Consider the following 15302-nt stretch of genomic DNA (forward strand, 5'->3'; position numbering starts at 1 on the left):
ACTGCTTTATTTCACAGCCTCAATGTATTATGTAATCCTGACTCCAAAGCCGTTACAGTCTTTCTGGTTTTTGTGAAATCAGATGCTATCCTTAAGAGTGACACAAAGCATTACAATGTAGGTTAAGAAATTTATTTTTGTTTTTGGAGGGAAGGTGGTAACATGGAGGGGAAACTGGTTTTGTGAGTCTTTTGTATAAATACAATACTGCAGAACACTGAAATAAATACACTGAATTCTATTTGTTGTTGAACTTGCATAAAGACAAAGTAATTTCCTACATTCAGTATAATGTACGGTTTTATAATGTCACTATGAAATGGTATATAAAGTCACTCGGGGCTAGAGAACAACATTAGATTCTCTGTTATTCCTTGACAGATCACAGAGCTGTTGGATGTTTCAATGGAGCTGGGATGCTTCTTAGCCGGAGCTCTGATCTCTTCTCAGGGTCACATGGTTACTGAGGAGATTATGTCCTGTATTGAACCAATACGTGACTTTCTTGCCATCATTTTCTTTGCATCCATAGGTAACTTCTAAGAAAACTTACTTAAAAAATAGTGTTGACCTACAAATGTGAGGGAGGGGAAAAAATGGTGTCTACATATTGGGGGGAGAAGATAGATTTTTATTTTGTTAACATACTAAACTGTTAACTGACCACTGTATTGGTTTGCCTTTGCTAGTATTTTTAAATGTAACATTCATTTTCATAAGCAATTTCCATGTTGTGCTCTCAATTCTTGTTTTAATGTCAGTTTTTCATTGTTAATTCTGAATTTGCACTATTTAAAACATGCAACTAAAAATTTAAAGGGAAAAGGGGTTTTGGGTGTTGGTTTTTTTTGTTTTTTAATGTTCTGTCTTCACAGCAGCTATATTTGTAATTTATACTAAAATTGTATTGCTATTTTGAGTCAATTGGTAGAGTAGATTTCAGGTTCTTGTGGCTTGGTTTTCTCTAGAAGCAGGATACGATAATGGAAACAGATCTCTTTTTATAGCATCTTGTTTCTTTAGTTAGGAAAATGTGATCTGTGTGTTCTCAACGCAGGGAAAAAATAATTGAACAAGATGTATCTTGGAGACTACCTGAATGCCAACTGAAATGCAGCATTGATGCCTAAGTCCAGGAGAGTAACTCATCATGCTTGCTACCCAAAACAAGTTCACTCTGAGAATATTTACAGTTAACCAGTAGCTTCATTTTGAACTGCTACATGCTCTAGCTGTCCATGCATGCCCCCGTACGCTTTCACTAAAGGAAACTGAGGCACATTACTGAAGTGCTTAGGTACAGTGAATGAGGAGACAGGCCCTGTGAAAGCACTTGCCTCTCCTTGTGGATTGTATAGGAGATGTGTGTCCTATTTTGGGGGGCATTGCAAGGTCTAAAATAGGGGTTTGAATGTGGCCCGTTGCACAAATCCAACCTCCTTCAACCAACGCTTACTCAGAAATCCTTAGGGTTTGGTTGTGTTTTTTTTCAAGACCACCCTTGGCTTTTCTTCTGGTTTTATTTTAAGTTTTCTATTGTTCTTTTTATCGCCGTATATTTATTCAGATAATAGTGAAGTCCCATCATCAGCATAATTTTAATGCTTTTCCTTGTATACCTGTTTGATACCCATTGTTTCATAACAGAAACTAAAACTGTTTCTGGTGGTTATCAAAATAAAAAGGAAGTAGTTATGCTTGCCAGTCTTGATTTTTGTTTTACCCAGCCCATGATAATAGATTGTGCTGATCAGATTGCTTAGTAATAGGTATGTTTATTTGAATAACTTATTTTTTAATAAAGGGAGGAAAGTGGTGAGCTATGGTAAAACTCTTGGGCCCATATAACTGACAAGGTTGGATGAGTAATTGCTAAATGCTCACAGGTAAGTTGTTTATGTGTTTTAGTAAAGATGGTGATGGAGCAGATAGTGTTACCAGGGTTACAAAGCATGACAAGTAATTGTAAGCCCAAAGTTAATTTTACAAGGGACTGAACAAAAATACTGCCCTACACTCTTGTGACTGCATAAATTAAGACTAGAGAGAAGACTTCAGTACAGTACTGGAAAACAGCAAGACCTCAGTTGGCATGCTGGAAGCACTCCATATAGCTTATGTTATACTGTAAGGAAATTATTTTGGTAGTTCTGTTACAGAATTAAAAAAAAAAATCTTTTTAACTGTTGTTACCATTATAATTGCAAGAAGGGAAAGAAAAGAAAATTGCCTCACAAGTTTGTATGGTTTTACAGAAAATGGATGTTATTCCTTCCTCAGAAGAAAGTTAGCTAAAAATCAGAAAAATGAGCTATGTTATAGGCCTCTGACAAAATGTGACAATGCTTGCTTGTAAAAAAAAAACCCAAAAAACCAAATAAAACCAAACCAAAACACCCTACAAAAACCAAAGACACCCCCCTTCCCCCCCAAATAAACGTTATCCCCCCTTCCCCCTTTACTTTCAATTACTTTCAGATGCTGTGGTTAACAGGCATTTCTGTGGGGTGGCAAGGAGGTAGGTTTTAAAACGAGTGATGTGATGTTGCAAACAAAACCTGAGTAAGATAAAAAGTATTCCTTAAACTTTTAAAAAAGAAATCTAGTAAGAAAAGGCTTCTTGCTTGCTCTCTACTTATAGATCTACAAATGCAAATGTTATGTATCTATAAATACATAGAGATTTACTACATGAAATTATGTAAAAGCCACAGGGAAAGAGTCTCTCCCCCTGCCTAAAGAGAAGGCTTGTTGCTATATGCAGCAAGCACCCTATTATAGAGAGCAGAAGCGCTTGAGATCCAGAGGTGGGATCGTACACCACTGCAGTAATAACATTTCCATTCCTTTTAGAATAAAGGAATAAATAGAAAAATTTTACTTAACTGAAAAGTGACTGTAAATATGTCATTTGCAAAAGTTAGTTCCTATTTTGCTTGTCTTAAATGCCTGCTTTTCTGTTCTCACTACAGAAATCCTTCTGGTGTCTAAAAGCTGAGCTGTGAATAGTACTTGTTTGTGTAATATCTGTAACAGTGCTCCTGCCCTTAGCTTGACCTGTGTAATGCTACTGCTTTCAGATTTGCACATGGGTGCATTTGGTGGAGTAACACACCTTTGCAGTTAGGCATTAACAGCTGCACTTTGAGTTACTCTCCATCTGTACATTCATTTAGGCCTGTGTGTGTTCTTCAAGGTTTCTGGCTCTATGCTACCTGCTGAGGTTAGAAAGTTCCTGTTAGTCCCTGTCCTCACTAATCTTTTTGAGAGAACATGTGGACCAATCCCTTACAGCCACATTTTGAGAACTTCCTTTCTCATTTCTGTTCTGGTACCTAGTACTTGGATCCTTCCCTTTCCACCTCTGCATCATTCGATTTTGTTTTGATTGCTTTTTAGAAAGATGGAAGGCATCTTTGCATAGACTGTTTGACTTTTTTTTTTTTTTTTAAAGGCCCCAATATCCCATTTTTTGTCAGTCTACAAGACATACGGAGTTTGAAATTGGGCATCAGGACCCTGTCTGCCACTGGTGAGGAGGCAGATTACTTCCACGGACTGACAAAGTTGTGTGTCTTCAATGTGCTGTACAGATGTACTCACTTGCCAGGCTCCAGGTTTTCCTTTTGGGTAAATCTTGCGGTCAGTGTTAGACCTTGAATGCAAGATGCTAAAAACCCTTTAACAGTGCGGACTTTTTCTTCAGAAGATGGGTGATGATGACACTGTCAGCACCACCACCGTCCAGAACAAACACGCACACAGTGTTTCTCTGATGGGCCTCTTAACATTTCTGTTGAATTTGAGAGAAATCAAAGGAAGATCCCAACTGGAATTTATTAGGTGACATATATCCCCTTCTCTGTCTCCATCCAGGACTACTGCTTTGTTGTCCTGCATGGAACACAATGAAACTTGGAGGTTTCGAGCTCTCAGAACTGACACTAGAATCAAGAGGACTTTCCCCTTTGCAGAAAGGTGGAGATGAATGTTGGTTTTCCCCTCTGCTACTTAACGATCTAGCCAGGGCTGTAGCATTTATTGCATTTGCTAGCTGTGATCTTAGGCTCATTAAGACTCTTTGTAGATAGAGCATCCCAATGCAGCGCTAATGTGATTTTTCTGAGCAATGTCCTGTCTTGCGGACGTGTCAGAATTGACTCTACTGGCTCCAATTTGACCCACAGAGTTCTGGTTTCTGTAATCTTGTTTGCTGTCAAGAATCTCCAAGATTCCTTTTCTTGATGCTGGATCTTCCAGGATGTGGCCATGACATTTGGATCTTCACGTGCTATTTAGCAACCCTCCAGCAGATTGGTGGAATCTGTCTGATGAGGGGGGAGAGGGAGTTGACTTGGTAAGAAAAAAGTACTTATAAAAAGGTTGTGCAAAATCTTGCCTGTAATCATCCACAGAAGAACTCAAACCACCAACTTACATGAGTGAACTGTGCTTTTTGGCTTGACATTGATGCAAGGTCACTTTCACCTCAAGGCCTCCATTCCAGGTATTCCGGAACACTGCTTAGAATTGAAGTCTGGTGGCTTATGCTCAGCTCTGTGAAAATGTACCTAAGTGATATCCTAGCTGTTGGTGACAGGCCAACATGTCACTTGCTACCTGATGATGGTGCTGAAGTTCTTGAATTATTTGATTGAAGCGTTTCTTCCATTTTAGAGAACAAGTCCATAGTGACTCCTGAGCTTAGTCACAAAGCCTGATTAAAACCACTGAAATAAATGCCCATATTCATGCACCTTTTGTCTGTGAAGTTAATCTCTCTGATGACGTTCGTGTTGTCAGGAAGGCTTCATGTGCTTGTACAGCAGTCTGATATGACTTCTGGCCTTATCCTAAGTTTTCATCTAGGGCTGGGGCAAAGGTCTGTAATGACCATGAAATCCACTGTGGTGGGATCTGTTTTCCCCAAAACATGTCTGTGTGCTGGGATGTTTATTTGTTTGCTCAGAATAGTGTATGTAACAGGTTGAGGCTTGCTTCACCTCGCAGACGCTTACCTCCATGGGATTGGTATCGAAATCTGCGGTAGTTTGTGCCTCAGCTCTTTGGAATATGGTAATAATCTCTACGTTGGGCAGCAGTTCAAATGGACTTCAGACTGCCTGTCTGCTCCAGAACTGAAAAGGTAGCTCTGCCAGTAGTGATGAGAGCACTAGGCTATATTTATAGCCTCCCTCTGAAATCTTCAGTTCCAGATGTGGCAGAGCTGGCCCTTTCATCAAACATGATATTGTTACAGGCTGTATTTCTCTAGTTGCTTTTCATGTACGTTTCTGAGACCGGCCTAAAGGTAAATGAGCAATGTGCACATGATACACAGTAAAAAAGAGAGAGAAGCTACTTGCCCCTCCATGTGCATGTGTGCACATGTTTGGATTTCTGTTTTTGGTGTGGTGTTTGCCTCTCTTACTCTGCCATCTCTCCCCTTATTCTGATAGTCTTTTGCATTTGTGCTTCAGTAGTTGGAAGGAAATTAAGAAATAAAACACAGTGCGTACATGCTGACTGGGTAGTACTTGCATAAAAATCTCTGATGTACTTAGAAGTACATTTCCATCCACAGTGGGATGTGTATATGGACAAAATATTGTGAAGTTACTGTAAGTAACTTGTCTTGTGCACTCAGGAAGAGAAGATGACTCTTAGTTCTCTACAGTTCTTCTGGCTCTGCAGCACTCTGCGGCAGGGAAAATGAGTGAAAACTTGTCTTGCATTAAAATAAGAAATTACAGCATCGATTTACATGCCTCATGCTTTAGAAAGCTAAACTCTTGTCCTTCACCAGAAATAACTGGGTTGAAGAACTGCCAACTATTCTGGATTTATCAGGGACACCACCACTATTTTGGTTCCTCTTTTTAAGAGCTTCTATGAAAAAGGAATAAGCTTCCAAAGATACACAGTTAATGTTTGTCTGCACAAGTTCCTTATACCCTAGGAGGAAAAAATGCACTTAGTCAGCTGTGAGTAAGATTCTTCCTCAGTGACTCCAGGACTTCTCCAACAAATATTTTTTCTTACATTTAATATTAGCAGGATTTAGTTTTAAATTTCTGTGCTCTTTATGGTTCTTGTTATCTTGCTTCATATAATTACCAAATTAAAATGACACCCCCCCCCCCAAACCCCCAACCAAATCAACAACATCATTATAGCAATGGGATTTTATATAATTCCTTAACTGTTAGACCATGCTCAGGGGTTTATGATTTTACCTTATTCCAGTCTAGGTGACTTTTCCAGTTCAGGTGACTTTCAGTGTTTGCAAGTGAGGGTCATGGAATCAAACCAATTAGATTTTAGATTTTCTGTTGTAGCTATAGTCTATGTAAATACTGAATATCATGTTCCTCTCACAGTGATAATCCACTACCACGTCATACAAAAATGTTAAACGGCTAGCAAAGTGTAGGGTGCAATCACTGTGCAGAACAATGGAATTGTCTTCCTGCAGTATTTTTATAGCTTTCATTAGAGGTGTGGTTCAGTTCAGATTCTGGATTGTTGACTGGTGTGGAAGACACAAAACTTGATAAATGAACATGCTCATGTATCAGTCATATACAGTTTAACTCAGTTGGGAATATTGTTTGTGCTAAACCTCTCCAAAGGAAAAATGGTTGGATAATGCAGGAGGTGCTTTAGTCATCAAGTAGGTAGTGTTGGTAGGTATGTTAGGGCTTTTTGTTTGTTTGTTTTTGAGAATACAGTCTTGCAATTAAATCTATTATTAACTAAAAAAAATTATCATAGTAAGATATTGGCCTTAAACTTTGAAATACTGTTTTCTTTCCTCCTAGGACTTCATGTTTTCCCCACGTTTGTAATATATGAACTCACAGTCTTACTATTCCTTACATTGTCTGTGGTCATAATGAAGGTATTTTATTTTTCTCTTTTTTGTCTTTTAATAGTCTAAATAATCTTTGTGCTGCATGCCCTAATGAAAATTCTGTGCAAGACCTGAACATGTGATATAACAGAGAATATTACATCTTTACTGTAAATCTGTATTTGGAGGAATCTTACTGATTAGAATACCATTTGATACAACATTCTTAGCATATTAAAAAAAAGGATTGTATTTAATGTTAAAAGTAAGTTACACATGGAGAAACATCTATTTATCTAGCTTGGGATTTTTGACAAAGTTATCAAAGTTTTTATTATAGTAAACAAGATACTACTTTTACTGTGCAACGTACATTTGTCTCTTTTGACATTAACACAGAAGACATATTAAGAAGTCCACTAGTTTATGTCCAGAATTATTGTATTTGATGCTATGTATCTTACAAAGATTGTACTATTTTATTTATTGTACTTCTTTTATTTTAAAACAAAACAAAACAAAACAAACCCACAACAACCCCAAAAAATGTTTTTAAAGTTTGTCTTGGCAGTGCTTGTCCTTTCTCTGATTCTTCCAAAGACCAGCCAGTATATCAAGTGGATTGTCTCAGCAGGACTGGCACAAGTCAGTGAATTCTCTTTTGTTCTGGGAAGTAGAGCACGCAGAGCAGGGATCATATCTCGGGAGGTAAGCTGTGCTACAGTTATTAACTTCAGTTTTTGCACCTGAATAACTTACTGGGATTTTGTATTACAGTGTATCTGAAATACCAATATGCTCCAATTTTGTGGCATCTCTGAACTGTTAACAGGTAGAATCAATCCATACAAATGGAGACACGTATGACCCCGACAGGATTCTTAGTTCCATTTTTTACTTGTTTCATATTGTACTTTAGTATTTTAAATAGCAGGTTTTACTTTTAAATGGCTTGGTTATAAATGGTTTACCTTAATTGCTCTCACTTAGAACTTCTTTATTAACTGAGCAGCGAGCTGTAGATAGCACTCAAGTCACTAAGATGGAGAAGCCTTTTCTTTTGAAACCTTGATATAGCTATAGAAAGAGGTAACTGAGAGTATAGGATTTGAGTAAGGAAATATCAGTAAATACGAACTGGAGAGCAGATAGGGTGAAGTGGAAATTGCCTTAACATTTAAACAAGCAAACAAACTTGTAATCTCTACCTGCAAAGCTTGTTCATTTTAAATCCTCTGCAAAAGAAACAAACAGCTTTTTCAGTAGTCACGAAAAAAAATGCCCTAGGAAAGAAACCTTAGTTTTATATTGAAGCTGTGAGAATGTTATTTTTTTTCAAGATGAAGTCTGCTTTGTGAAATTAAGTAAATTATGGCTATGGAGATACAACAACTGACTTCACTTTCTACTGCTTGCTGCTTTCTCCTCTGTATCTCTGCTCACAAAAATACTTTGCTGGCGCTCAAAGCTTTTCATTGTGTGAGCAAGTGGGCTGTATAATGCTGGAACCAATTCCAAATAAAGCACGTGTGAAAAACTTACACAGTGCTGTTCACTTGTATAAGTAAAGGTGATTCATTTTCACGTTCACTCCTGCATGTAATTAGGAGTTACAAATACTGTATGTTTGCATAGAGTTTCAAGATAGCCATACATGATCACAGAACCAGTTTAGGGGCCCACCCACTGCGCTTGGAGGCCTTTAGGCTTTTTTTTTTTTTCCTGTGGCAGCGCTCACGTGATTATCTACTGTATAGGTTTATATAGCTCTGAAATTTCCAAAAATCATTCTTCTGTTTGAGACCTCAAAACTACTTGCTGCTGCTGTTTATAAGACTCATTCAGGCTATGTAGTTAAGATGTTTTTTCAGAAGATGTGCAGTATGACTTAAAGGGATTTTTGTTTGCTTTTTTTAGTGTATAAAATAGTAGTGAACTTTGCCATTATATCATTAAACCAGAATAGTTTGGGGTGGTTTGGTTTGGGTTTTTTTGGGGGGGGGGGGGGGGCTTTAAATAAAGTGGTATTTGGCCTTTGATCTTTTAGCAAACATTGAGCTTTCAAAATTGACCTTGTAACTATACGTGTAAATAATTGTTCTTCTATAAGCTCATAATGTTGTTTTTGCAATTGTATCTTCAAATCAGGTAAACAGATAATTAGATCATTTGAGCATGCACTTGTTTGCTTTTGTAGCAATATGCATAGTTGGTTAGGAAGACAGGTGAATCTCCTGAAAATACTGTCCAGAAGAGTCCAATCTCCTCAAACTTCTAGTCACTTCTTAGTTTACCATGTAACTAAGACAAGTAATGGCTTTTATTTGCGATTTTCAGGTCTATCTTCTTATTCTGAGTGTGACTACTCTAAGCCTTTTACTTGCCCCCGCCCTGTGGAGAGCTGCGATTATGAAATGTGTTCCGAGACCTGAAAGACGCTCAAGTACTTGATTAAGATTTGCACATATACAAGAATACATCTCCTTGCAAGGAATATCTTCATTGCTCGTTGTATTTCTATGCACTCAGAAAACAAGAGGTTTTGAGTAGTCAGTCCTCTTAACGTGCACTTGGTTATAAGCCTTATACTGACCTTAAAACAAAACAAAATTCAACATTAAAAAAAAATTACATAATTTGAATTGCACACCTTTTACAAAATTCACTTTCTCTCTGACAGACTAGAATCTGCCAGAATATTTGTTCCTGATCCAATCAGTTGTTCAGAGCATGAGTTATTTTTTTTAAATACAGCATCATGCAAACTGTGTTGATTATTTTTTGCCTGAATGTGCCTTTTAATTTTCATCCTATTTTGTTACTGCTGGTTCATCACCAGATCTTGTTTAAAAAGAAAAAAAAAATAATATTATGGTGCCTATGGTATCTTCTTTCACTAAATGACTTGAGTCATTTTCACATTTAGGAGTTTAATATACTAGTATAAAATTAATCACAAACCACATTTCTAATGGTGAGTAAAAGTGTAGTCCTTTACATAAAGAAAAGGTTTAACTGCTTAGCATCAAACTGTTTTAAGCGGTCAAACACATATTCCAAATGATGCAGCCAATATTGTATGATATTTTATTCCAAACTGCAGAATATAATGTATTTTCTTATAGTGGTAACTTTTATTTGTGTTAGTTCTTGTATTTATTTACATATTCATATTTGACTAGAAGTTGATGATAAGAAAGGGCATAACTTAAGTTGTATTTGAAGACTGACAGTTGTCACCCATTCTTGTTGCTAACTGTTGTTACAGTTAGCACTGTTTACAGTTGTTTACAGGTTTTTTTTTCTTTGTTTTAAATCAAAAATAAATTTAGTAAAACTGGGGAGTCTAATTTCAAGCAGATGTGAAAAACATCAGTTCTGTAACTTGGGAGGTTGGATGTTATTTGACACTATGCTAGATTTAAAATCATTTTTAGTAAATTAATTTGCACAAAACTAGAAATGGCAGACGGGATGTGTATTTGGAACTCCACGACTTTATACGTTGCATTTACATTGAATAAATTGTTAGTCTCTTTAAAATGTTGTGATATTTTAAAAAATGGTGGTTTGAATGTGATCTTAAATGTAAGTGTTTTGGTCTTTAAAATGTTCTATGTAGCGGGATAAGCCTTGTAAAAGCCCATTCTTTAATTGTCGTAGAGAAACCTTACTCATAGACTGTAGTCTACTCTGAGAAACAATTTAAAAATCATCCTGAGGTTTATCTGCTTAAAAACAATACTATTAAAGATATATTAACACTTTAGGTCAGTATTATACTGTTGTCTGAAATAACTTCAATACCCACAAATGGTTAGAAAAATGCATGTTACGTAGGTTTAAATTGCCAATTAAAATGAAAGCTTTCCTACAAGTAGCCAAACAAAGCTTTGAATGGATTTGTGTGCTTTATACCTCTTTCCTCTACTATAGGAGCTTTATACCTCTTTCCTCTACCATAGGAGCCTCAGTTTCCTCCTGTGTTTTCTCTGACATCTGCTGGGCTTGTCAAAATGGAGCTTGGACTAGTCTGGAGTGTGTATGTACTGTTAGGACAGGGTAGGGTTCATCATATTTGAGTTCTTGCTCACTGGATTCGGGGCTTTCTTTCCAGGCACTGATGCTTCATAAAGGTGGCAGGAATGTATGGCAATTCCGCCTCTCCTGGAATGGTTTCAGAAGTTACTGAGGAACAGTAACAAATGCAGAGGAAAAAGCTGACCTATAAATAAAATAGTTTTTCTTTAAAATGAATCTGTCACAGAGAAGAAACTTGAAACTGATTTGTTGGTGTATTTCAATATTTTGTATTCAAAATGTAGAAGTAATTCAAAAGTTTTATGGTACCGTTTAACAATCTACTAGCTCAGACCTTTTTTTGAGGTGCCTCACTAAAATAATTTGTTTCTTAACTGTATGAGGGAGAGAAATCTTACTGTATCCACTGACCTAGCTCACAGTTTCTGCTTGAAATACAAGCTTCTCTCCTGAATGCCTCATTTTGGGTTTGAAAGATGCTTATTTCACATGTAGTTTACCACCTACGTTTCAGGGAGAAAAAAAAAGTATCCATGACAGACCATGGTAGAGACCTCTGTATGGTTTCCATTATATCTCTTAGTTAGCCCTTGAAACTATTATACAAAGTATTACAGCTGTGGTGAGTAAACCTTTTGTCTAAATAAATTGCTGCCACTAGTTGTTATTTCTCTGGAAAATTCCTGTTAGGAGACTAGGAAATACTGATGGTCTGTGTCTCTTAAAAGAAGGAAAATATTTTCCTGATTACCTTTTAAAGGAGTTGGGTGAAGAGTCCTTTTGGTACCATGTCCAAAAAGGAAAGCAAGTATCTAGATACCTTTCTGGTTGCCTCATCTCTGTCACTTCTTTCCCAAATAATTTTTGATTCGGCCGTGACTTGGCTAGGCTTTAGGAGAACTGGGGAAAGAGAAATAGGGAGCCTCACCTGAGTATCAATGTTCTGTGCCTCTTTGTTGACATAAACTTGGATTGCCTGACTGAATATTAGATGTAAGTTCAAACTACTAGTCTTATTGGACATACGATAAGTTTGTTTACAGTCAGATGTTTGAGGTCATCTCATAGAAATGGGGAGGTATATTGAGATACTGTAAATGTTCCCTGAAATGCAAATAATGGCTCCGTGCATAATGCCATGTCAAAACGGGGTAGTCCCATGATACGGTCTTAGGATAGAAACAACAGACCTTATTCCTGTATGGAAAAAGGGGAGAATATTTCACAATTGGCCCACTTAGCTATAATTGCAGCTTTTCAGGAACCTTATGCCTGTACTCTGGAATATTCTCTTTCTGTGTCAAGTAGATAAAATTACAGCAGAGATCCGGAAGCCCTGAGAGGAAAATCTACTGATTTGTGGAAAGTTTGTTGAAGAACAGGTGGTCTTTTCTGGAAATTTTTGTTTCAGCTTGTTGGACAGTGGTTCTATCTCATTCATTTATCTAATGATCAGCTTCATTTGAATATGGAAAAGCTGATACGGGGCAGAAACTTACGAAGTGATGAGGAGATATTTCTGTGGTGATGCTGAGTCTAAGGGAGCGGAGAGGAAGGGTCTGCTCTGTGCTTGAGTAGCAACTCATTCAGCATACCTGTTTTGGGGTTGGTTTTGGGGGGGGGTCGGTTTGTTTCGGAGGTGGGTGTAACCGGTTGCTTGTTTTGTGTGGTTTTTCTCTCTGAAAATTTGCGTTCTTGCACGTTACCCCTTTGGCCATTGTTCCCTATAGGGGTGAAGGAACCAAAACAGTTTAAAAGCTGGTAGCGTGGGCTGTGCTTCTCCGTCGTGAGTCCTCTCCCTGTCCCCAGGGTCGGACTGGTATAGGTAGACCCACAACCACCCTACTTACGGCTCATCCCATAGAAAGCAGGCTGCTCAGCAGGAAGATTCCGAGCGGGAGCCGAGAGGTAGGCTCTTGCAGTCGTGACTGACGTGGGCCTAGGACGGCTCCAGGAATGCTGTCGCGGTGGCCCAGTGCATGGGGCTACGTAGCTTTTTAAAAGCTGTAAAAATTCATATTTCCTGTAATGCTCAACGGTGAGGAGAAAGCAGCCTCGCAATACTTGATATTGTGCTTGTTTTACAGTTGTTCATCCTCGGCTTTGCAGGCAGAGGCGCGGGGGTTTGCCTAGCAGGACAGAATAGTGCTGTATGATGATGCTTGACGGAGGATGTGAGAAACCTAGTGCGGTCTTGCTGCTCGTTGGAGTGAACCCAGGAACAATCTAACCACAAAAGCACTCCTGGGGTTTGTCTAGGGAAGGAATCCGTAGTTCTGCTCTGTAAGCAATCCTGGCGGTGCTCCAGCACATGGGCAGTGCCAAAGGACCCCTGAGTGACAGCAGGCAAGCCACGCGTCCTAACATCTTTGTGGGAAACAGCAATAGCTCATAAGGAGCAGCAAGTACCAGACATCCACTATTAAGATGATCTGACAACGAGGGAGCCAACAACACTAGCGAAGGGAGAAGGAAGCGCAGCAAGATATCCTAAGGGCTGGGAGATGCGTGGCCCACCCTGCCCTAAGGGAAACAAAAGGCAGAAGGGAAAGGCATGCCTCTACCAGCCTCGCCTAGTAGCCCAGGAGGTGTGCTGCTGTGGTTCTCCCACTGCCTCTGCTAATTACCAGCGCTGGGTGGGAAAAACTTATTGACGGTAGGGACAGTGGAGACTAGGAGAACAGAGGAACAAACTGGACAATGGTGTGACCAGAGTGACTGAGGGACAAGGGCTCCTGCCTTGGGGGACAAAATCTAGATCAGGGAGTGGCAACACTTTCAAGGTTACGGTACTAAGCTGTATTTTTTTGTTTCCTAAAATAGAGCAGGAATTTGAGAATTGGGAGATGCTACCTCCCAAGGAGACCAGATGCTGACAAGCTTGTCAGCTGGTACTAGGTCTTTATTTAAGCCAGGAGCTTGCACAGGTCCCTCCTCTGTTCTGGAAGCTAGTATAGTTATCTTAGTCCCTACAAATCACAGTTGCTAATGAATTATTTTCTACTTCTTTATTTGTAAGTTTCTGCCAATTTTGCTTTGTGCTAGAGAAGGCAGAAGGTTTCTCTTCAACCTGAGACTTTTTCAAAATGGCACTAGTCTCTTAGATAAACTTGAAACAGCAGAGGAAATGCTTTGTGTCGTAGCGCAGCCGTTTAATTCTACGTTTTTAAAAGCGTATTTGCTCTTCTTGTAGTCCCTTCTCCACCCTGGGCCAGACGTACCCTGTTGAGGGTGCATTCCTAGAGAATGCAGGAGCTCGTGGTAGTGGAACAGTTTTGTTCTACAGGAATTAACATAAAAAGGGGTGTGGGGGGAGTGTGCGCAGGGAGTTGAGATATATAGACAGTTTAAATCCACAGGCACAGTATATATGACCTGGAGGGTGGAGAGCAGCACCATCAACTGGAGGAGATGTTGTCTTTTGGGAGGAAGCATTTCTTCTGCAGCTGGCTTGGCGTGCTCCATGTTTTTTGTGTGTGAAAGTTCTTGCCCCTTTCTGAAAAGTTACAAACATGTTTTCATTATCACCTTCTTTCTTTGATGTCCATGCCATTAAGCGTAGTCAAGAATGATGAAGAAATGGGGTAATAACGGTCGTTATCAGAGCAGGCTATTGCATGAGCAGCCATGGAACCCCAGAGCAGCATGCGGGGGGTTACCGTGAATGAAAAACTTCAAAGATTGCTGTTTATCAAGAAAATGGAGGTAGTTAGTGTTTCCTCATTATTATAAAAAACTCCCCAAAGTCTTAAAAAAAAAAAAAAATAAAATTGAGTAAGGTATGCAAGTAACTAAATGTGAATCTAGTCAACTGAGGAAACGCATCTTGCCTGGCTCCTGTGCCAGGTTGTTCTGCTGTTCTGGGTAGCGGTTCTGCTGGTGGTGCCTCCTTTCCCAGGCATGATCAGGAAGCAGCACGGTTTTAGAGAAAGAAAGAACAGACTTTTTTAATTCCTGCTCCCCTCTTGGTCGCGTTATCAACAGCCTCGTACCACACAGGCTTGGTATCGCGTGCAGAAGCTTGTGCAGCTTTTCCCCCCCAAATACTCTTGTATCCGCTCCTGTAAGCCAGACAGCTTTTGAGCCGTTTGACTTTGCTGCAGCTCTCAGCACGTGTAGCGGGGGGCTATAACGGTGGAAGTTTTTTTTCGGCCAAGAATTACATCACTCTCGCGTAATTACATCAATGCAACCCTAGCGAACGTGCACCGCTGCGTCTGTTGCCGCGCGCAGCTGGCCCAAGGGTCGCGGAGGTTTCGCAGGCTGGAGGCGTCGGAAAGCGCCGGAGTTGTTTTTGGTGTGGGTCTGGCCTAATTCAAGGTTGCGAGCGGCGGTCGCCCGACGGAAAAAACTTTCCCTTGGATTACCGTAAAACCCTAATTTTAGCAACGACCGCTGTAAGCCGACT

General features: G+C 39.3%; 1 protein-coding gene across 9 annotated transcripts in view; it reads left to right on the forward strand.

Annotated features, from left to right (window-relative positions):
- Positions 1-10733, forward strand: part of TMCO3 (transmembrane and coiled-coil domains 3) — a 37272-nt gene extending 26539 nt beyond the window's left edge. For 2 of the 9 annotated variants that reach the window (XM_029999047.2, XM_029999048.2), the window contains 4 exons: positions 382-532; positions 6822-6901; positions 7412-7561; positions 9191-10733. In XM_029999047.2, the coding sequence (XP_029854907.1) occupies positions 382-532; positions 6822-6901; positions 7412-7561; positions 9191-9304 (495 nt within the window). In that variant the 3' untranslated portion in view covers positions 9305-10733. Of the gene's footprint in view, positions 1-381; positions 533-1023; positions 6133-6821; positions 6902-6935; positions 7119-7411; positions 7562-9190 lie in introns of those variants that run through there. The other 7 variants (XR_003921195.2, XR_003921198.2, XR_003921197.2 and 4 more) reach the window with 7 other exon arrangements.
- The last annotated feature ends 4569 nt before the right edge of the window (positions 10734-15302 follow it).

The sequence above is a fragment of the Aquila chrysaetos genome, chromosome 23 (genome assembly GCF_900496995.4).
Source record: "Aquila chrysaetos chrysaetos chromosome 23, bAquChr1.4, whole genome shotgun sequence".
NCBI lineage: Eukaryota > Metazoa > Chordata > Aves > Accipitriformes > Accipitridae > Aquila > Aquila chrysaetos.